The following is a 15,771-nucleotide window of genomic DNA, read 5'->3' as shown; positions in this document are numbered from 1 at the left end:
AGAGAGAGAGAGAGAGAGAGAGAGAGAGAGAGAGCGCTTTAAAGAAGAATTATGCTCACATCCACAGATAAAGACAATCCAATCAGTGCACATGGAGTAAGGACACATCTTCTGACATTCAGAGTTCCTCTTTCCAGGGCCCTCTGAAAGCTATAGCTTTCAGTATTATCCTTCACTGTATTATGGCTTCCTACCACATCTTTCCTTCACAACACTGTGAGAAAGACAAGACTCTGTTCATTTCCCCCAACTGTTTTGCTAAGTAAATTAAACTCAAGAAAATGACATTTACTGAAGACTTATACAACAACTTTGTAGGAAGGTCTCTCAACATTATAAAATAATCTTGTAGAGAGAGAGCTTCAAAAGAATTTTAAACTGGTAGTTCACCAGAAAGCAGGCTATAAACTTTGTATAATGGCATCCTAGGCTGATCATAAAATACTGGTTTAGAATAGGAATCTGTTAAGTATCAGTTTTTCAACTGTATGTTTTCTCATCTGTCCAGCAGTCTAAAATCTGGTCTTCATAAATTGGCTTCCTAAGACAATCTGCATGCTACATTAACAACTGGCGGTGGAAAAGACCCTATGTTGTATACCTCTTGATAGTATACTACAAGAAAAAGACCTTAATTTGGCTGTACAAAAGAATCTCATTTTTGGCCACATGAAATAATCTCAGTAATTTTAAAGTGAAGTTCTTCAATAATTTCCTAATTTCTCTAACATTTAATGGTAGTCTTCTAGTGGTAGGAGCTTCAGACCAGATTCATTCTTTCTCGGTTTTTTTGTTTCTTTGGTTGGGTTTTGTTTTGTTGTCTTATGTTTTTTTGAGAAAGTATTTCTCAAAAAACCTTGGCTTTCCTAGAACTTACTCTATGGATAACAGTAGCATTGAACTCAGAGATCCGCCTGCCTCTGCCCCGCAAGTGCTGGCTTTAAAGTTGTGTACCACCACACCCAGCCTCTCAGCCGTATTATATCTTTCAAATTGCCTAGTGGTTTTCTGAAATGGCCATACAAGGCTTCTAAATTAATTTTTTTGTAAGGCTTTGACAAGACAAAAGAAATTATTAAAACCCTAGATTGATGAAATAGATTCTATTGCTGATGAAGGGTAAAAGTTTATTACGCCCGAGTGGCTTAAAAACATTTGTACAGTTTGAAAACTCTCTGAATTTGTGTTTGGCAGGTACTGATTGTTGTGTGAACTCATGCATTTGCTGATTGCTGTAGCTTTTTGCCAAGAATTTGTGGGCTTTGGTTGCTAGGCTACAGGTGAAAAACTTCCCTGGCAACCTGCTCCTGCACAGGACTCTAACCCCTCACCCCTCCCATATCCATTCTTTGTAAATCATCTCGAATCAGTAAGTTAAAACTTGTCAGATTGATGGCCCAAGGCCATGTGATTTGGAAATTCCCTATTCCCTCTTCCCTTCTTCCCTCTTGAGGGTCCATAAAAAGAAGGGTCCCTCTCTCCTTCAGGGTCAATGAGTCTTCCCCAGAGCTCTGGCTCCCAGAATAAAGCCTCCTGTGATTTGCATCAAAAAAAAAAAAAAAAAAAGGGTCTAGTGGGGAGTCTGCGCCATCCCGAGACTAGAGCAAGTGTCACCCCGTTTATAGGAGTCTTACATTTTCATTTCTTTTAAAAGACAGGGTCTTACTATGTAGCTCTGGCTGTCTTACATCTATGTAGACCAAGAAAGAGTCTTAATCTTACAGAAACCAACCTGCCTCTTCCTTCCAAATGTGGGATTGAAAGTATGAACCACTATGACCTACTTGCCTTCTGTATCAGGAGCCAGGAAACTTCCTTCTAACATTGTCACTATGAGAAACTCTACCATGGTGAAGTGGTACTCTGGATTTATTAGCCTCTTGGAATGCTTCCATTGCCTTTCTTATGCCTCTTATTATGGAACCTTTTCAGCAGCTACCAAAGTTTAAAACAAAAACAAACAAACAAAAAAACAAGCAAAAAAAGTGTAGGAGAGAAGCCAAATCCTGGCATATGCACTAGGCTTCCAGTCAAAGTAGCGTCGTGATTTCCTTTAACCATTCCTTACGGATTAGGGCTTATCTGAAAGCCCTATAGTAGACTTGATTACCTTCTGAAGTAAAGCACCAAGAGTTGCAACTCCATGGGACTGAAGCAGATTATCCTGGTTGATAGGATGTCTCTGAATAAAGTGTTTCACAATCAAAATAAATGTTGCAATTAGATTTCTCTCCAGCCTTGACTCTGTGAAAACAGGCAAACGTCATTATCATAATCACTCTCATCACCTTTACATCACATATGCTATATCACTACAACAAAGAAGTACTTCAATAGGTTAGTTTGCTTCCAAGATTTATTTGGACAATGAAATCAGAAAAAGCAGCAAGTATTTCTATATAATTGCATCCATATGTAAATATTTTTTGGTACCATAATTTTTTTGTTTGTTTTTTTGTTTTTGTTTTTTTCAAGACAGGGTTTCTCTGTAAAGCCCTGGCTGTCCTGGAACACACTGTGTAGACCAGGCTGGCCTTGAACTCAGAAATTTGACTGCCTCTGCCTCCCGAGTGCTGGGATTAAAGGGGTGCGCCACCACGCCCGGCTTAGGTACCATGATTTAACAATATGGTGGAGTATTTTCCCACTAAGAGTATAAGCTAGTCAAAAGTAAAATTACTATCTTCAGTGTTTTGACCAAAGGATTATAAACTTACTAAGTCAGTTCAGTAGGGAAGCCACAACTGCTACAAATAATTAAATGGTATGGCATTTTATTTTGTACCTAATTCTCAACTTTCTAAATGACTAATCTGGGTGTGGCTAATGTAATTTATTACCTGATGCCCTTGTGGAGGCCGATCCCAAACATTCTTGTTCACTAGGTGTTACTAATTCAGGAACTGTGTTTTCACTTATTGCTTCAGAAGTCTGTCCATCACTAAAGTGGCTTATTTGTTCCAGTAAAGGAAACAGCACATTTAACCCACCTATGCAATTGATAATGTCCTGAAAACAAAAATCAACAATTTTTAATATTACAAAATAAGAGCAATGGTGTAATTCAGTATCTACAGTGTATATGAAGATGCAACTTGTTAATAAACCTTAAGTAATGTATGTGATAGCCTAAGCTGAATGTATCCTTACACAGTCTTTTTTTTTTTTTTTTTTTTTTGGTGGTGGTGGGGGTTTCGAGACAGAGTTTCTCTGTATAGCCCTGACTGTCCTGGAACTCACTTTGTAGACCAGGCTGGCCTCCAACTCAGAAATCTGCCTGCCTCTGCCTCCCCAGTGCTGGGATTAAAGGCATGTGCCACCACGCCCGGCTACACAGACAGTCTTAAAAATAACTATAGGGGATGGTGAGATAGCTCAGCGGGTAAAAGCACTGACTGCTCTTCCAAAGGTCCTGAGATCAAATCCCAGCAACCACATGGTGGCTCACAACCATCTGTAATGAGATCTGANGCCNTCTTCTGGTGTGTCTGAAGACAGCGACAGTGTACTAAGATATAATAATAATAATAATAATAATAAACTATAACTTACATTCAAAAGAGACCATTTTGGGTCATTGTCTGTGCTTGATTTTTAGGAAGCACAAATATATGCAACATATAATGTAACTCTAAAATGCCAAGAACAAGCAACTGTCACATAACTGTACAATTATACATTAAAAACACAGGTGAGGGCTGACGAGATGACTCAAGGGGTAAGAGCACCGACTGCTCTACTGAAGGTCCTAAGTTCAAATCCCAGCAACCACATGGTGGCTCACAACCACCTGTAATGAGATCTGACGCCCTCTTCTGGTGCATCTGAAGACAGCTACAGTATACTTAATAATAAATAAGTCTTTGGGCCACCATGCCTGGCACTGTATACTTATAAATGATTTAAAATTCACTTTACCCATTACATAAAAAGATAAAATTGTATGTTGGGGAAAAAAACAAACGATTACTGATTTTATTTTATTTTTTTTTTTTTTTTGCTGTTTTTAATATTACATTTTTATTAACTAAATCTGTTCTTTGACATTTTATTTTTTATTTATTTTTTTTTTTTTTGCCTTATAAAGTTTATTTATAGACAGGAAAACCTAGTAGGATGAAATATAAATAATGTAGTAGATTCAAAAAGTAACATTATCTACAAAACTAAAGGGTAGGATGTGGTGAGAGGAGGTTGCGTTGGCAGTAAATGTTTCAGATCTGATATAGGGAAGTCATCTCAGAAGGTGGCCGTAAAGCGCAGACCCAGGCTATATTTTCAAACAGTGGGAGGACAAGAATTCTCCAGGTGGCCAACCGCTCCGGTCTTCCACCTCCCCACGATTACTGATTTTAAAGAGCTTTTTGTGGTAGTAACTGAACTTTTTGAATAGCAAATATTTTCCTTCTCAGTTGCCTTTTTTTTTGTTTGTGTGTGAGGGGGGCTTTAATTTTACTTAAACATAAAAATATAATTGTCTTTCTCGTAATAATTCTGTTCCTGTCTTGTCTCCCACATTAGGTAAAATGTTTCATTAGTTAATTTATATAGCTATAATACAAGGTACTAAAGACTGATTTTCAAATCTGGACAACATAAGTAAATTTCTATATATAACACACAAAAATAGTCTTGTATAGACAATATTACAAAGTTAAACTGTGAAACTTATATATGAATATAAACCATAGCATATTTTTTGAGTTGGCTTGATTGATAGAATAGTTTACAAAGGTAAGAGTTTCAGCCAGTCAACTATTATGCTTATTCATCCTTCAGAATATAAATCTGCATAACATTTTATCTATCTATCTATCTGAAGATTTTTTTTCATTTTATTTTGGAGTCAGGATCTCATTACACAGCCTTGGCTGGCTTAGAACTACCTAAAAAGACCAGGCTGAACACAAATCAAAGAGAACTGTCTCTTTCTCTGCCTCCTAAGAGCTGGGATTAAATGCCCCACTACCATGTCCAGGATTGCATAGAATTTTAACAGAGACCTATTATTAATATCAATTTGGTGATGCTGGGCAGGTAGATGGTTCAGCGGATAAACTATGTGCAAGCATGAGAACTTGAAGGTCTGAGTTCAAATCCCAATTACCCATGGAAAACTCTGGGCAGGACTGCCTGAAAACTCCAGCACTGGAGAGTAGCCAGCTTACTTAGTCTAAAAGGCAAGGTTTCAGCTCAAAGCAACAGGTGAAGGTCAATAGATTTCTAACAGTGTGCATGCACACACACACACACAAACACACACACACACTTCTCCTCCCCATCCTCTTCTCAGACTTCAGAATATCCTGTGTTCAGTTCCTATTATTCAAAAATTCTAGCTATATGCTATGCTTAAGTAAACTTAAATTAAATTTAAATTATACAATGCCTACTTTATATTATTAATTTACCTTAATGTTCCAATTCACTACTTTGTTTCCTGTTAATCTTCCATGCAAACAGTTAGTAGACAAGTCAAGGCAAATTGAATTTTTGCAAGCCTAAGAATAAAAGAAAAATACAACAAGCATCTTAGTGCAATTACAACAAAACATAACTTTAATTAGAGACTATTCTACCATAATTTTAAAAGTGAATAATAAAAATCAATAACATGCCTAGCGTTTGCTTTTTACTGTTCTTTCCATCTATCCATCTATCTATCTATCTATATACCTACCTACCTACCTACCTATCTCTGTGTTGTGTTTGTGTTTCTGTGTGGGGGCATGTAAGCAGGTCTGTACCTGGGAGGCCAGAGGCAGATGTCAGGTCTTAGATGTCATCAGTCATTCTTTACCTTCTTTTTTGAGACAGGATCTCTCACTGAATCTAGAGTTCACCATTAGCTAGACTGCATGGCCAGCACTTCTCTCTGACCCTCCAGCACAGGGGTTACAGGCAAAATCATAATGTCCTTTATATAGCTCCTTGGGGATCCAAGCTCAGGTCCTCATAGCTACACAAGTTCTTTAAATAATAGCTCTTTAAAGATAATCAGGGACTAAATCTAAAGCACTTGCTTATCAAAAGCAGGTCACTGCATTCAGTTCTCCGCACAAAGAAAACACTGACTTTTAAAGAAATAGATGGCTAAATACCTGCTACAACTAAGGATAGAGATGAAAACAGCTGAAAAGCTGAAAACACTTCCAAAGTATCACTTAACAAATTAGCATTTGTTAATACTTGAGTTGTTTCTAAAGAGTGCTCAAAAACCTGGTGAAACAGATTAAATCACAGAGAATTTTTATCACAACATGATTTTTAAAGCATATCATCAATCTCTAAGAAGGCTGTGAAGAAAGCAAGAACTCCATGACTTATTCACTGAACTTTAGATTTTTATCATTAGTACACCATTCTGGAGAAACAAACCTTCAATAAACTGACTTACTTACATATAAATCACATTTCTTGAGGGAAAACAGTCAGGCAATAACTAATTTTTGAAAGTATATAATTTTAAATTTTCAGTCTCAAAGGATACAATCTTTTTTTTTTTATATTCTATATTTTTACTGGGGAATAATAAGGAGACAGTAAAGTCAACAGGAGTAAGCTGCCCTAAGCCACTTCTGACATGATTGACTTTTCTTCTTGATGCCACTTTTTCAAAATTTACAGACAACCCATGCATTTACTCTTACCTTTCCTGTGTAGTGAAGGAGGATGTTACTTGACAAATCGGCCATATCACAGTCTTGACACTTCCAAAGGCTTAAGCAATTTGGACCTAAAAATTAGTTACACACATACACAATCATCACTAAATATACATGGCCTCTTGGATTCTATGTTTCTAGAACAAAATTTAAAATCAAAATGCTTCAAGTTACTCAAATAACAAAGCTAAAATACACTGTATACATGTACTTTAGTTTTAGGTCACCTGTAATTTTTCTAAAACCTAGAACATTTGGGAGATGATTTATCTCTGCTGTAGAAAGAAAACTGTATGGAAATATTATAAAATACTAAAATTATAATGATTTATCTAATGTAAACAAATTCAAAAGAATAAGAAAAGCATTAAAAATGTGATACTGAGCATAGTGGTACACAACGCACACATTTATCTACTTGATTTTATGTGCATTGGGGTTTTGCCTGCATGTATGATTATGTGAGGGTTTCAAGTAACCTGAAACTGGATTAGAGATTATGGACGGTAGTGAGCTGCCATGTGGGTGCTGGGAACCTGAGTCCTCTAGACGAACAGAGGTGCTCTTAACTGAGTCACCTTTCCAGTCCAGTTGGTATAACCTTTAATGCTAAGACTCAGAAGGCAGAAGCAGGAAGGGTTCTATAATAAGATCCTACCTTTAAAAGAAACAACCTGTTTTTTCAATTTGGACAGACAGCAGAGAAATGGGAGTGCATGTAAGTAGGTAACAGTGCTCATTTTATTTACAACTGAAATGTAAGCTCAAACAAAGTTCCATCTGACACATAATGGAAGATTATTTAAATTATAATTATTTAAGTGTGTGTGTGTGAAAGAGACGGGGGAGGGAGGGAAGGAGGGAGAGAGGGGAAGAGAGAGAGAGAGAGAGAGAGAGAGAGAGAGAGAGAGAGAGAGAGAGAGAAGGATATGTGGTGTCTTCTTGTATCTCTCTCTTCCTTAGCCTCTGCCTATTCAATTCAGCATATCCCAGTGCTTGCCACAATGGCTCTACCTTATTTTTATTAGACAGACCTTTTAGTCAATCTGAAGCTTATCATTTAGGTGGACTGGCTAGCCTAGAGTCCACCTGTCTCTCTACACATTAACACTGGGGTGATGGTGGAAGACATCCACAGCCAGCTTTCCCAGGGATGCTGGGGATCCAAACTCAGGTTCTTCTGCTTTCACTGAGCCATGTCTATAGCACAGCTTGATACTCCATCTTACTGAAGCTGTGCTAAAGCTGATACACTCCTGTGTCATCAAAAGGACTGTGACTGTTTTTACTCTTTTGACTATATGACATGTATGTAGAACCATTAACTTATTCACACTTTTAATGTTTATTCTCAGAATTTAATCATTAAATCCACTAAACTAAAACTCTAAATACAACAGCTCATTATACTGAAATTTTTTTTTAAAGATTTATTTACTTATTTCATGTTGAGTACACTGTTGCTGTCTTCAGACACACCAGAAGAGGGCAGCAGATCCCCATTACAGATGGTTGTGAGTCACCATGTGGTTGCTGGGACTTGAACTCCTGACCTCTGGAAGAACAGTCACTGCTCTTAACTGCTGAGCCATCTCTCCAGCCCTCATACTGAAATTTTTAAGTTTATACCAATAGTTAAAAAATTATAGCTAGGTGGTGCTGGTGCAATCTCTACTCCCAGCACTTGGGAGGCAGAGGCAGGTGGATATCTATTAGTTCCAGGCCAGCCTGGTCTACAGAGCAAGATCTAGGAAGGCCAGGGCTACACAGAGAAACCCTGTCTCCAAAAACAAACAACAAATTATAGAGAATTTATAGTCATAAATTCAAGAAACCACACAGAGGTAAAGAACAATAATTTATAATAATGATATAATTATCATTTAAGAGTAAAATTGTAAGTCGAAATATTAGAATAAAATGTATACTATATAGCCACAAACACTGCACTAAATGACTCATTTCTAACCACACACTTACTAGGCTTGGAAACCACACATTTAAATACTCAATGAGTGTCAAAGAAATGATAATGTTCTAATTTAAACTCTGAAAAATCCAGATCTTTCTATTCATCTCAAAACTCCTACACAGTCTGAACAGGGTGTCTTTATGAAAGACAAGTTCTCTGCAAAATTAATGTCCATGACTCTTAAAATTTTTAATTCAGAATATTCTGATAAAATACAGCTATAAAACAGAAATATTAGGACTAAATAGTATCTAATATATTTAAAATCACAGTCAAAAGAAAATGACAAAACAAGAACATTTACAATACTATCCAAGAATACCTATCTGTACTGCCTTCAGAAATTTTTTAGGTTTATTAATAAATAAATCATAAGACTGACAGATTCTAGGGAAAGACTCAGAATTTTCAAATCACTTAGATATTTTCTTTTTTTTCAACTTTTTATTATTAGATATTTTCTTTATTTACATTTCAAATGCTATCCTGAAAGTTCCCTATACCCTCCCCCCACCCTGCTCCCCTACCCACCCACTCCCACTTCTTGGCCCTGGCATTCCCCTGTATTGGGGCATATAGAGTTTGCAAGACCTAGGGGCCTCTCTTCCCAATGATGGCCGACTAGGCCATCCTCTGCTACATATGCAGCTAGAGACACGAGCTCTGGGGTTACTGGTTAGTTCATATTATTGTTCCATCTATAGGGTTGCAGACCCCTACAACACCTTGGGTTCTTTCTCTAGGTCCTCCATTGGGTCCCTGTGTTCCATCCTATAGATGACTGTAAGCATCCACTTCTGTATTTGCCAGGCACTGGCATAGCCTCATAGGAGACAGCTATATCAGGGTCCCTTCAGCAAAATCTTGCTGGCATATGCAATACTGTCTGCATTTGGTGACTGATGATGGGATGGATCCCCGGGTGGGGTAGTCTCTGGATTGTCCATCCTTTCGTCTTAGCTCCAAACTTTGTCTCTGTAACTCCTTTCATGGGTATTTTGTTCCCTATTCTAAGGAGGAATGAAGTATCCACACGTTGGTCTTCCTTCTTCTTGGTTTTCTTGTGTTTTGCAAATTGTATCTTGGGTATTCTAAGTTTCTGGGATAATATCCACTTATCAGTGAGTGCATATCTAGTGACTTCTTTTGTGACTGGGTTACCACACTCAGGATGATATCCTCCAGATATATCCATTTGCCAAAGAATTTCATAAATTCATTGTTTTTAATAGCTGAGTAGTACTCCATTGTGTAAATGTACTTTCTTATGTAGGTAGGTTTATATGTGATTTTATTAACTCATTAGCATCTTCCTAAAGTACTTATAGTGTTATGGAAGTGACTGACCTAAAGTTACACTAAAAATATACTTTCAAATGTGACTATTATAATTAGTCTTTAAACAAAAAATTAAAAATAAATCATGTCTTAAGAATGGATCCTAATCAGACAGAGTCCCTCATAAGAAAAGGAAGAAACACTATAGAGGTCTGTTCTTTTTCTGTATATGCACAGTGAGGAAAAGTTCATACTGAGCTTATAGTAAGAAAGGGGCTACCTAAAGCAAAGAGAAGCCACACAAGAAAATGATATTCATATTACCTTAGTCTTGACCTTTTACCCTCCAGAAATGTTAAGAAAATAAATTTCGGTGATTAAAGACACAGCCTAGAAACTGATTATGGCAATCCTGGGGGACTAACACAGGCAGTAGTTTTGATACTTAAGAAATTTAAATAACAATACTTAAGAGATGACTCAGCAATTAAGAACACTGACTGCTCTTCCAGAAGTCCTGAGTTCAATTCCCAAAAACCATATGGAGGCTCATAACCCCCTGTAATGGGATCTGATGCCTTCTGTGGTGTGTGTGAAGAGAGTGACAGTGTATTCATATACATTAAATATAAAACTTTTTTTAAAATTTAATGATCACTCAAAATGGGTCTGGAGAGATGGCCCAGTGGTTAAGAATGTATAGTACTCTTTGCAGACAATCTGGGTTTAGTTCCCAGCCCAGATGAAGCAGCTCCAAACTGTAGGGGACCAGATACCCCCTGACCTGTCTGGGCAACTGTATACACATGGTGCTCATGAACTTACAAAGGTACACATACCACACCCTTGTTTTAGGCATTCCTACAAAAAAAGTATAGTATAAAACAGGCTTTTCTTTTCAGTTCCAATTAAAACAATCACAGGTCTGTAATATAGTTTAGTACTTAGATTACTTGCTTAGTATGTGCTAGATTCCCAAAATGTGAGTGAATGAATGAATGAATGAACAAATGAACAAATAAAACACATTCTTCAAATCAAATAACTCTTTAGGAAACATCCAGGTAAAAACGCGAAGAAAAAGACGATGCTAAATACTGTGGCTGTGCATGCTCACCTGCTAAATACAAAGCCTTGACCTGAGGAGGCTGCAGAGCTTCATGGAATATAATCACAGATCCTAGCTGGCCTTCCAGAGATGTGGGACAACCCCATTCACTATCTTGGGTTCCAGCTGAAATTAATTTGGTAAACAATTTCGATTTTTCAATTGTTCCTCCCCAGGAGGCTGATGACAATATTCCACCAAATGATGTCCGGTGAGGGGTAATGGGAGTAGAAAATGGTGGATCTGGGATTTGAGATGGTGGAGGAGTAGTGGTTCTTTGCCCAGCTGAACCAATACAACAGGAAGTAAATGGCTAAAGATTAAACAAAATGACAAAAAGAACTTAAAAATCACACAATTATAAAACAATTCTCTTCACATTTAAAAGTAAACAGCACAAATCTGGGCTAGGTGACACACAGGTAAAATAGTCCCAGGACTGGGGAGGGCCATGGCAAAACCGTCATGAGCTGCATTGTGAGAACCTATCTCAAAAAACACAAAACAACAATGAAATGAAATACTATGGAGCGGTACATGTAGTTCCATGGTGAAATACTTGTCTAGGATGTGTGAAGCTTGGGTTTGATATCCAGCAATGTGAAAATAAATAAATGAACTTTAAAATAAAGTGAAATTAAGAGGAAATAGTATATATAAAACTATGCAAATAGGCACATAAAATAAAAGTGAAGCTAATTTTTCAACTAGGTCATGACACATATAGGTAAGTATATACCTAAGGCATGACTGTCAAAGTTAATTTTAGCAAAAGAATATATCCATTACTTTTAAGAATATATACATATACTTTTAGTCATAAAAGTATGTAAGTCTTTTTCGAGTGAGTCTTTTTTTTAATTGGTAAGGATTATTTTTAAAAAGTTAAGAGAGGTTTACTGTTATCTAAAATAGAGGTAATTACTTTCCCACACAAAATTTATCATTAGTATTATATAACAGAATAATGTTAATTAAAGGCTACTTATGAGATGAAGCAAGAAACTATCAGGTAAATCTTATTGACAAACACCCTACTTTGTCCTACTAGTCTTAGAAAAGACTGTCTTAAATTGGCCAATCTCAAAAAGCCTTTTTTACCTATGTGGAGAATAAAGCTTGAGATAACTTCATCACCAGTTCAAATTTAACAGGTAGCAAAGTCTATTGTAGAATTTTCTTAAAAATTTTATATACTTTAAAGAAGTTTGGGATTTTGTTTTGTTTTTTTATGATACTTTGGTCTAGTGTTTGGCTTTGCTGAACCTACTTCTCCAAACTTTCCATTATATGTTTCTTTCTTGAGTTGTTTTTTTTTTTTCCCCACATAATATCTGAAATTATCTAATGGCAGACTAACTAAGAGAAATGAATACCAAATTTCTGTATCTTAACATACAACACAATTCAAAATATTAGGCAAAAAAAGGAATATATTTTCTAAATATTTTCAGGATTTTTTTCAATCAATAGGCCTATAAAGAATAAGGAACATGTACTCACCTCATTCATGGCAGGAAATCTGAGAGGGGCGGAAACCTTTTGTTGTCCATTGTCATAGATATAGACAAGACTCTGGCCAAAGGGCCTTTTTCCAGGCATGTGAACGATGGTTATGTTATGCTGACGATGAAAAGCATACATTAAAAGGACGAAAATCACACTGTGCCTTTGCAATTACATATGCTTAAAGAATATTACTTCACAATTTGTATAAACAAAATATTAAGGACAGCTAAAACACTGATTCAATGACGTTCCCAAAACAAGTAACAATTTTACGTATTAACAAAAAATAAAATAAAATCAAGCCATTGCCAAAAGACTCACAAATATTATAATCTTGTCTGCATTTTATAATGCTTCAAATATTCTTAGAATTATCTTTTTCATTGAGAAGCATTTTATAATTTTTAGATAAGCAACAGAAATAACTGGTTTAACAACCTCACTTTTCATTTTGAATTGAAATTCAAAAACCAGTTTAGGAAATCTTCAAAGACTCACAATATAAGTTTCAGCAAAAAAATTATTGTTATTTAATGACAATGGTAAATACACTAACATCTTTACAGTTAGAACTTCACAACTAACAGCATGTGGAAATGAAAACTGGCAAAGCTGATCAAAGCTCCTCATAAAGATATATCCACTGTTATACATCTTAAAGACAAAACAGAGCCAAGAGTCTGATGTGGCATCCTCAAGTCTTACCCAGAGAGAATCACAGAAACTGTGGTCAGGAAGCATAACTGTTGCATACTCTCTCTTTGTGCACACTGCCACAACCAGCATACCTGAGTGGGTAATAAAAGCTTCAAAACCCATTCCACTTCCTGTAAAAAAGCTAACAAAAATACATGTTATCAGAACCTCTGAGATCAACTTGCCCAGTCTCTTTATCATTGAAGTCCATCATTATTAACCATAAAGCCATCACAAATATCTTTATTCACAATGTTGCTACTTAATTCATCAGCCTAACTTTGTCATTTTTAAATGCATTGTGGGCATAAAAGTTAATAAATTATAAAAGATAATACTGTAAATGGGATTTCACTATCAAGCTAAAGCAGTGGTCCCCAACCTTCCTAATGCAGTGACCCTTTAATACAGTGACCCTCATGTTGTGCTGACTCCCAACTATAAAATTATTTTTGCTGCTACTTTACAACTGTAATTTTGCTAGTTATGAATCATAACTTAAATATCCATGTTTTCTGATGGTCTTAGGACCCTGTGAATTGGACAAATAGATTTCCCCAAAGGGGCTGCAAGCCACAGGTTGAGAACCACTGAACTAGGGCAAAACTAAATTTTCAAATATTTAAATTTTTCTGAACATTCAGAAAGAGTACAGAAAAGTTTTTAAAACCATAAAGCATGTTAAAATTTATAACTCCATCACTGGGGCAGAGTTTACTATTCCTTTCTTCTCCACTTTTATACTACAGCCAGAAAAATATCTAAAATACAGAATATTTTGAAAGCAATAAAGTACCTCTAAACTATACAGTCACAATATAAAAATTTTTCACATCAACTGTTATAAATTTTAAAACCTAATTTTAAAATGCTTACTTTCTCCTATTCATGAGTCATAGCATATACTGAGTGACAATGTTCATCTGTATTCCACAACTTATACCATTACCTATATAATTGTTTTCTTTTTCCTCCTTTGTTGGCACTCCCAAGGGTTAACGGATCCTGATCTAAGCAAAACCAAGCCGTGAAGGAAAATGCAGACCCAGGCCATCTCTGAATGGCAGGCACAGAAATTCCGGCCATGCTATGTGACAAATTAAAATACTGCAGTGCACTCTCAAAACTGAGTTTCCGTGCCATTGTCAGGATTGCACGAGTCACAGGAATGGTATACGGGTGAATACACTCTGATTCATCTACTCTCAGCAATCGCAGAAGCCGACGGATTTCTTCCGAGCTCACAGACTGACTCCCCAGTGAACCATGGATTGCAATCAAGTTCTCGGCACAAGTTCGATGTAGGGAAGAATGGGATTCAAGGGCTTCAATGATCTTTATTCCCATGTTTGCATTCACACAGGTAGTTCTGCTCTGTTTATTAATGCAACAAATTTTTTTAAGCCAATCAGAGACAAAGATTTGCAGGTCATGAGATTCTAGCTCCGGAAGCCACTGGATAAGAACCAAGAGAGGATGGACATTACTAATGCCCAAAATGCCAACTGAAGTGTGATCACCCTCAACAGCCTGAAAAGTAACACAGAGGAGACGGTGGTTACCATTCTTAAAGTGGAGCCAGTGGAACTTCTCATCAGAAAGGTTAAAAACTCACCATGTTCATAAGTTCTTTAAGCAGTTCTTGTGGTGGCTGGCCCAAAGATTTTAATACCTCAAACATGTGCATATAACCAATTCTTTCTTTAAATACTTCCTAGAGAGTAAAACAATATATTAAAGCACATTTTTCAACAACTAAATTTGTTGAAATATTAAATGTTGCTTAAACTAGTTAACATAAGACACAAAGATTATGAAATGAATTTTGTTCTCTTCAATATCTATGTCTATCTATATTCATCTTTATCTCTCTCTTTTGAAACAGGAGCTTTCTATGCTGCCTAAGCTGACCTTAAAATTGTAAACCTTCTATCTGTCTCACGTATCGCAGGAACTGGGATAACAGACATGCCCTTGAACCTGAATATATCCATCTTCAAAAAGATTATATGTTCTTCTATAATAATAATAAAGGTACAGAAGTCCATCAGAGTAGGTGAAATTAGAAACAACTGCTTTAGTGGGAGTGGGTGGGTAGGGGAGCAGGGGCGGGGGGAGGGTATAGGGAACTTTCGGGATAGCATTTGAAATGTAAATAAAGAAAATATCTAATAAAAAAATAAAAATAAAATAAAAAAAAGAAACAACTGCTTTATAGAACTGTTGTCTTAAGACTAAGTTATATGACACTTCCTTTGCCTTCATCTTCTCTGTCTGTCTGTCATCCTGTCCTGTTTTACCCTCCCCTCCCCAGCACCCATAAGACAGGGTGTTGTATCACATACCTTTGACTGGCCTAGAAGTATGTCTCAAAAAAAAAAAAAATGGCTAGATTAAATTTCTGATTCCTGTGGTGGCCTAGAACTGGAGAGGTAAAGAAGTAAGGATTGAGAGTTCAGAGCCACTGTGGGCTATATTCTGAGACCCAAGTTAAACAACAAGAACTAAGGACGTAGCTCAAGGGCTCTAAATTAGGTTTACAA

The 15,771-nt window shown here is 36.5% G+C and overlaps 1 protein-coding gene across 1 annotated transcript in view; it reads right to left on the bottom strand.

Annotated features, from left to right (window-relative positions):
• The window catches only part of Nbeal1 (neurobeachin like 1), a 162,006-nt gene that overhangs the window by 81,097 nt on the left and 65,138 nt on the right, over nucleotides 1–15,771 (bottom strand). Inside the window, exons 12-20 of the mRNA XM_021198528.2 lie at nucleotides 14,844–14,942; nucleotides 14,178–14,758; nucleotides 13,238–13,370; nucleotides 12,527–12,646; nucleotides 11,033–11,336; nucleotides 6,651–6,736; nucleotides 5,412–5,501; nucleotides 2,841–3,009; nucleotides 2,111–2,244 (exon numbers count right to left, since the gene is read on the bottom strand). Of these exons, the coding sequence (XP_021054187.1) occupies nucleotides 2,111–2,244; nucleotides 2,841–3,009; nucleotides 5,412–5,501; nucleotides 6,651–6,736; nucleotides 11,033–11,336; nucleotides 12,527–12,646; nucleotides 13,238–13,370; nucleotides 14,178–14,758; nucleotides 14,844–14,942 (1,716 nt within the window). The remainder of the gene's footprint in view (nucleotides 1–2,110; nucleotides 2,245–2,840; nucleotides 3,010–5,411; nucleotides 5,502–6,650; nucleotides 6,737–11,032; nucleotides 11,337–12,526; nucleotides 12,647–13,237; nucleotides 13,371–14,177; nucleotides 14,759–14,843; nucleotides 14,943–15,771) is intronic.

This window comes from Mus pahari, chromosome 5 (assembly GCF_900095145.1).
Source record: "Mus pahari chromosome 5, PAHARI_EIJ_v1.1, whole genome shotgun sequence".
Taxonomy (NCBI): Eukaryota; Metazoa; Chordata; class Mammalia; order Rodentia; family Muridae; genus Mus; species Mus pahari.
The sequence above is the reverse complement of the archived record's forward strand: the minus strand, read 5'-3'. Positions and strand labels throughout refer to the sequence as shown.